This window comes from Lepisma saccharinum, chromosome 8, assembly GCF_977018435.1.
Source record: "Lepisma saccharinum chromosome 8, izLepSacc3.1, whole genome shotgun sequence".
Lineage (NCBI taxonomy): Eukaryota > Metazoa > Arthropoda > Insecta > Zygentoma > Lepismatidae > Lepisma > Lepisma saccharinum.
Genome location: NC_139236.1, coordinates 54,130,361 through 54,138,325, shown reverse-complemented (window position 1 = coordinate 54,138,325; position 7,965 = coordinate 54,130,361). Strand labels below are relative to the sequence as shown.

General features: G+C 37.9%; 1 protein-coding gene across 1 annotated transcript in view; it reads right to left on the bottom strand.

Moving 5' to 3' along the window:
* Nucleotides 1-259: 259 nt before the first annotated feature.
* Nucleotides 260-7,965, bottom strand: part of LOC145991469 (O-acyltransferase like protein-like) — a 73,401-nt gene continuing 65,695 nt past the window's right edge. The window contains exons 10-14 of the mRNA XM_083127476.1: nucleotides 5,996-6,091; nucleotides 4,908-5,037; nucleotides 3,584-3,758; nucleotides 2,411-2,553; nucleotides 260-495 (exon numbers count right to left, since the gene is read on the bottom strand). Coding sequence (XP_082983602.1) covers nucleotides 376-495; nucleotides 2,411-2,553; nucleotides 3,584-3,758; nucleotides 4,908-5,037; nucleotides 5,996-6,091 — 664 coding nt within the window. The 3' untranslated portion in view covers nucleotides 260-375. The remainder of the gene's footprint in view (nucleotides 496-2,410; nucleotides 2,554-3,583; nucleotides 3,759-4,907; nucleotides 5,038-5,995; nucleotides 6,092-7,965) is intronic.

The following is a 7,965-nucleotide window of genomic DNA, read 5'->3' as shown; positions in this document are numbered from 1 at the left end:
TGAAATGATGATTGCGTCATGAACAAGATTAAGCTTGTAATCTTAATGGAATTATTTAGGTTTAAAAATGTGAATGTTATATTGTTATGAAAGGGATAAAAAAAATCATCCCTGTCAGTGGGGAGGATGTCTCTTGCAGTATAACCCCCATCTACATTTGCACCTGCTTTTGCTAGCATTAAGGACATAGAATAAGAAAAATGTACATATTGCAAATAAAGAAACCTCACATATTTATACAAAAAGAACAACTCTCATTTATTATGCACACGCAGAAATACAAAAGTTCGTTTCTACACACATAACGCACTATATACAATGTATCACAATAACTGTTAGAACTACATTAATTCAACGGTGAATTACACACATGCACTATTTCGTTCTTGCGGGGAAAATTATTCTCAACAACGACACAACGGGGAGCTCCAAACATATTGACAAGATGGCTGCCAAGGCGTAAGAATAGGTCAGCTGACCGTAGAAAAATATTCTCTGAAAAGAAGCAAATTTTAAACATTTAATATTTACGTTCGTCATTGTTAACGTCATTATTATCTACTATTGAAGTTATGCAAGGCAGATGTAATTTTAACAACGTGTACTAACAAATATTACTGATGCTGAGGTAAATGGTTAATATTGCACCAAGTTATAATTAATGGCGTAAGTAGCATAGCAGTTTTTCAGAAACTACGGTGCTACTGTTGAAGGTATGCACAATTAACTATTAACAATCAATTCACAACACATTATCTGCATCTATTTGTATTTTAGTAACTAGTCAAATTGGGAAATTATTAAAAGTTAATGTTATTTAAAACTAATGTCGATGTGACGCTCTGAGGTTGCTATATGTATTGGTTTGATTGATTGAATTGTTGTTTTAAGTCCACTTTATGCACAGAAAGGCTAATCGGGACTGGACGTACTGTTTTAAAGTGGGATTCGGACCACTGTGTGCCTCCACCGGGTATCAAACCCGGGACCCCTTGATTACAAGGCGACGACGCTACTACTGCGCCATCGGGGAGGTCCCCATATGTATTGGTCTGTAATTAATCGCGTACTGTTATTATACTCACAAACTGTTATTGTTACTAATGTAAATATTATAAATAGGCCTATACCATAATTGTAAATATTATAAATGTAATGTAAACATTGGAGTAATCACTGTAAATGTCACTATACCAATTAAACACTAAAACAGAGCGTCACTCACGAAGTTACTTCTCTGTTCTGGCCACCAGAACAGAACATTCATCTCACGTAATATATCGCGCACTCCATCGTGTCTCGACATAAAATATCTATTTTTGATTATATATATTACATATTGCAATCTTACATGTAACAAATAGTTAAATAAAGGCGGGGGAACCGTTCATATTCATAGCAACTGACGTCCTGGCATATTCTTAGGCACCAGGAAAACAAGCATATTCTCGAATGTATGCGTCTCGAGGCGGGCTTACGTCGGCGGTTCCCCCCCTTTCCTGTACTACTATTCAAGTTTTATAAATGGCCTGACCCCCCTTACAAAAAATTCTGTCGACGACCACCATTTGCGTGCGCAGACGCTCTGATTGGGGTTGGGGGGGGGGGCGAAGCCTTGATTAAAGTTTAATCGGAGAAACAAAAAAGGTCATTTCACCTCACTGTTTTGTTGTATTAATGGGTATGGAACAGGGGCGTATATGTGTCCAGACCTCCGAAAATTACTGTATTAGAAGAATTCAAGCGTCTGCGGCACCAATGTTCTTTGCCCCCCTTCCTTCATTTCCCCTTTCTGCGGTTCAGAGGCTATTTTACATGTAAGCATGGTTTCGTAGAGCAGATGCAAAAAAACTAAACATAATTTATTCATTTCCAATAGTGAATGCGATTAAGGGGGTTTGGGGGGGGAGTTGCCCTCCACACTTTTTGCCCGCGCACTATGGCCTCCTAATGCTAAGCCGTGTCTACAAAGAAAAAGTAAACTGTCCTTGCCCCCCCCCTTCCACTTTTGTCACCCAATCGCGCTATTGATTTCCAATGTATGGGCAATTTATTGTGCAAACTCATAGAGGTTACACAAATAATGAATAGTGTGAGAGTGTTAATAACAAGAAATTTGCTAGAAAACGAAGTTGGATAGTTCACATAGAAAATAATGCTCCTTCCTTTCCCCTCCGCAGTAGCTCGGAACAATCGTCGGCTTGAAAATACTTGCTTTTTTAAAAAGAGCATAACATTGTTTATAAATGGTGATAAGATTCCTCTATACACAATTTCTAAGTGATACAGTATTAGGGGACGCAACTGCCCCCTCTTGCCCCCGTGCGCACGCCTATCACGCCCACAACCAGGTGAAATTACTTCAAAGCAGATTCTGTACTCGAAATTCCCTCTATATGTGCTGGCTTACCAATGTTTCCGCTGACAGATGCACTGCCTGGTCTCTGCTGATGAGCATGACCCTAAGAGTGAGAGGGTGGATCAGGTACGCGCAGAAAGTCAGTCTTGCGAACGGATACATCCCCTTCCATGAAAGGACGTTGTTGAAGAAACCTATGGAAGTTAAGAACACAGTCAAATAAGTTTTATGAACAATATAAAAGCATTTCACAAAAAGTTCACCTGAAGGTGAGAGAAGAGTCGTTCTCTCTTGAAACACGATGCTACAATTTAACTCGCTCAACAATGAAGCAATTAAAGTGGCATAAACAACTGCAAATGTTAAGATTTCTTATTTCTGATATCTTCACTGTCCTTCGCAAATATTTCTTTTCCAGTTCAAGTTTTAATTCATTGATTATTCCGACGTCATTTCTATGGTTAAAATCACATATGCAGTTTAGGCTATCCCACGTGGGGGTTAGTCGTACTGACCACACGTCACCCCGTAACCGATTGGTTGATCTCCCACTTCGGCACGTGAGAGTAAGGCCGGCAGTCGGTAAGCAGGCCACGGGCTGTTGCGCCAGGAGTTATTATTATTAGTAGTAGTATTCGGATGTCATTTCTCTGGTTAAAATCAAATCACATATGTAATTTTGGCCATTCCACGTGAAATTAACCAATGAATAGGCACTTTTCAACCTCACATATCTTGATTCATTTGAAATTTGGCATTCTGGAAAGACCGCCTAAGGTAGGAAAATATGCAAAGTTGTAGATCCATATCTTTTGTGTTGCCGAAATTACAGTGGTGCAAACTGTGAGATTTTTGACAATTTTGTTTCAACATCTTGTTAACTTTAAATTGCAATATTTCGACATTTTTTCTTTATTTTCTATTATTTTTTACATATATTTGAGAAACTACAATAATAATACACACGTGCTGCCATCTGCAATAAGCCTTGCCTCAACAGATCCACATGAATTGCATGCTAACAAATTAAGTATTGTGTGTAATAATTTATGTGGTATTTTCGAACCTGGCAGTGTAAGGAAGCTTTATGAGGTTTCAAAATAGTCACAAATCAGATGCTCTTGTGCAATTTCGCGGAATGCAGCTAATGAAGAGCTAGCTAATATGATACATTTACGTCGACCAATTTGCATTATAATTTACCCAACCGATGACCAAGCTTACCTCCGAATCCAGTGCAGCAGGAAATGATCATCCAACCGACGCACAGCGACCAGACGGAGCGGCTCAAAGCAAGGTAAATGGCAGACGTTAGCCTCGTGTGGTCGACCACGTAAGGCAGAAACATCACGGCGAACATGCTGGACACCGTCAGGACCCAGCCGCATGCAGCAATCGCCTGGAAATATAAAGTGCAGTAATGTATAAATAACAAAGACTTATTCAGAGGGGGCAGTGGGTCCGGAACTGCGTTACGAAAGAGTAGAAAATAAAAATTAAATGTTTTATTTTTTTCCCCTTAATATCATTAAAATGGATTTGTCAGCACTAAAATTAAGTAATCAATATACTTGTATGGCGTTTATTTAGTATGATATGAAGTTTATTTATTTCCGGCGAACTTACATGAGTACAGAATTCGATCAAGACGAATAGGTTTTGTATTGACAGGGTGTACGAAAATTGATGCATAGTAATAGTACTAATAATCAGGATTTTAAATTTCATCGGATGGAAATAAACTTTTTGTTACCGTATACAGTTTGTATTTTTCATTTTTTTAACATTATATTCTTTTCGAATAGCAAGCAGCTTTCTTACACAAGTATCTATAGCTATTCCTAACTAGAAAAAAGCTAGAAAATGAATGTCTGGGGTTTTTATCTCTACTTTTAAGCCATCTTTTTTACTTGTTCATGTATAATTACAATAATAATTTTATTATTAATAATAAAATGTTAAAAATAATAATATGTACGTTAGTAATATTATCTATATTGTTATTATTATTATTGCATGTAAGACATTTGGTGAGCCTGAAAGGACACCTCTTGAAACATATGCTTGGGAAGTACATAGTAAGCCACTATGTAGTACACAAAGCTAAGGAACCAATTTTCACCTGTTGTTGTAATTGATCAGGTTAAGAAAAAAAGTAAAGTGCTGCCCTGTGCTTTCCACCACGCCATGAAAGCGTATAGGGGGTGTGGAATTAGGGCCCCACACTTTCTTGGTCAAGGTCGAAGGTGGGGTGATGTGATCAGCACCACGGGCCTGGCCGCCTTTGCCCCCCAGAGTTTCCTCCAGGTACCCACTTTATACGACGCTTGATCAGGTGAATTCCCTTTATTGTTAATTAAAATATTACCACCCTGTATTCCCAAGTACAAAGTTGTGCATAATTATTTTGTTGCTGCCTCACTGTTATGTAGAGAACTTATCCTGCGAGCATATGATTATATCCCTTTATGTCATGTAGCTATGCAGTTAACTTGTGTAACGTGATTTTATGACTAATTTAACAACATCTTTGCAAATGACCACCTACCCTGTTCATGTTGATCTTGCAGTTTGTCTTAAAAAGAATCCAGCCAGTAAGCATTCCGATTAAATACGGACCAATCCTCGTCCAAGGTCTGCTGTAAACCACGTCGAAATGAAGAATCTGCTCTTCTTGGCTGCAATGAAAGATTGTGATAATTACACGTGCTTTTCGAAATTGCAATGCAACCATTACACAAAGATCCATCCTGTCCATACAAAGAAAATTGCCAGCTGGGAAGGGGGAGGAGGGAGTACCATCCATCCGCATCTCCTTCAACTTTGAGCACTGGACCTATCTTACGTTCCTTTCTGTCACATTAACTCAATGGCGAAATCGCCAGCAGTCAGGATGCCAATATTATACCCATAAAATTACAATGGTTGCATCAGAAAAAACAAACAAAAAACAACAATCTCTCAGTACTCGTCCATTTAGATTTGTTTACGTGAACTAGCTCAAACTTAAATAGCAGGTTTCAAGTAAATTTACTTAAGTAATTTTTCTATTTTTTAACAATGTGTACTATTGATGGCACTAATAAATGTTTTACAATTCTAAATTATGTTTATAAATTATTAGTCAGCATGTGAAATATTTGCAAAAGAGAAGTTGAATTCACTGTTTCTAACCCCCTTTATTTATAGTGAACCTATTGTAGGCGGATACAAATGGTGAATCACCAGTACGTTTTATTGTCACATCATTGTAAAGTTACAGATTTTTTTATTATTATAATTACTTATCTTAATGGTGTTACAATTGAGCCAAGCAGTATTTTCTTTAAACAATATTAATGCAAATAATGGCTTGATGAACTATATAGTAAGAAAACTACAAAAGAAATCTGTAAGGATAAATTGCAAGAAATTACATGAATACATAGGATGTTATATAGCAAACTTAAATCAGAAAAAATAGGATTCATCGCATATATCGTTTGAAAAGAAAACTAAATTCGTGAGCTCGTTAGAAGGAGGCAGAACTGCGCCTTTTTGGTACACTGTTCATTAAAGATGTAAGAAATTGCAACCGATGATCGGTGATAAGAATGGGATTGTTCTAGAAAATAGAAATATAAAAAATATACTTACCTCGGATCTTGTTCATATAAATACGAAATATATCCTGTGACGCACCAGGAAGAAATTAGCAAAGTGAGACCGATTACAAGTGCCAAAGCCAAGGAGCTGGAAAAAGAAGCGTATATGGACTATTAGACATGTTTACGTGCATGAATTATATTCTATGTACTTGAATATTTCATCCGAGCATAACGGCATGCAAATATAACATCAACACAACGATCCACATTTTGAATTATCTACCTTCTGTTTAAATTCTGCTGGTATAAGTCTTGGTAACTGTGGGAAAGTATTGTATACAAAGGCACTACCGTACGCAGGATTTTTTTTTCTGTAGGGGCTGGAATTGTAAAGGTGGGTATATCGGCCCCTGCATTCTAAGGGACCGATATACACATGAAGATATTTCGTATTTTTAGAATTTTCCACTTTCAAAAATGGAAATCGGATGTCATTTTAAAGAAGGTTTGCATTTTGTAATTTTTCCCCGAGTTCTTAACTGCATTAATTTGAAAATTATAGCTTCTCAAAATTTCGATGTGTCTCCGCTCCGGTGCAGTGGTAGCGTCGTCGCCTTGTAATCAAGGGGTCCCGGGTTTGATACCCGGTGGAGGCACATAGTGATTCGGATCCAACTTTAAACTGTAGGTCCAGTCCCAATTAGTCTTACTGTGCAAAAAGTGGACTTAAAACACCAACTCAATCAATCACAGTGCAATGGTTGTCAGCACGGATAAATATGACTCGAAATTATTGTTTAATTTTGCTTTATTCTCAGATAAACTAACACGTACAGTTCAAAGTGGAATTCGAACCAGGGATCGAACCCAGAACCTCTTGATTGAAGGCAACAGCGTTAACACCACGGCATCGGGAGGCCTGTGTGTGTTCAGTTGAAATGTTTAGATGTTTATTTTATGACAAGTAAAGCATTTACTTCAATGCAAAGTTACCTTTTTTTTTATGAAAACCAAAATTAATCGTAAGGTGTTACTATTTTTAATATTTTTCCCAATTCCGACGCGACGTCAGCTTCCTGTTCAGTGTTCATTACCACACACATTGCATACACTTACGCTTGGATATTGCCATGAGAGATTTTTCTTGGCGTAACATTAATGGTAAAAAAGAGAGGTTATGCTAATTTAATTTTTTTTCAGCAAATGAGAAATTAAAAAACACTATAAGTAATCAAATTATTTTCACCAATTTTATGGGAACCTATAAGTTTTAAAGGTATGAGACAGGGGTGCCCACAGGGGGGGGGTTCATGACGCGCCTGCGTCATGGGAATTTTTTGGGGGGGACAAAATTTTATACCAATTCTATATGTATCTTCACACAAAAATTTGGGGATCGTATCAGTTTGATTGACGTGTTATGGATTTTTAGTTTTGGTTATTATGTATAGTTTTTCTACCTACCTGTGGGTGATCGCGGCGATAGGGTTGAAATGAAACACCATGTCTTATGCCTTTAGAATCTGTTTGGATGGAGGGGGGCGTGGTATTCGCATTAATACAAGGTTAGTCGAACAGACAAACTGTGCAGAATGAGGTTGACTGCCAATGGCAGTGAGCCTAAAATATCTAAAGTAAACATATATTGCTTAAATATGTCTGTATTATACAGTGACGCAAACACAGGCGGGGGCAGGGGGGTCATTTCCCCCCACCTTCGACGGAAGTCAATTGTAGGGGGCAAGTGGGGACAAACATTGACGGCCAAGGGCACCTGCAAGGGGGCACAGAGGAGCAATTACCCCTTCGATTTCAAATTTTATGCAAATAAAAATTCATTTTGTAAAATTTTCTTGCTTGCTTCGCTCGCATTATCTGCTTTCTCGCTTTCGTCAAGTTCAGAGCTGTAGCTAGGAGCGGCGGGAGTCGGGCATGGGCGCCGAATGATCTAAAAAAAAAGTTGTAAAATAGAGAATGTCATGGCGTCCAGTGAAATTATTTGCGCACTATTAAATCAAT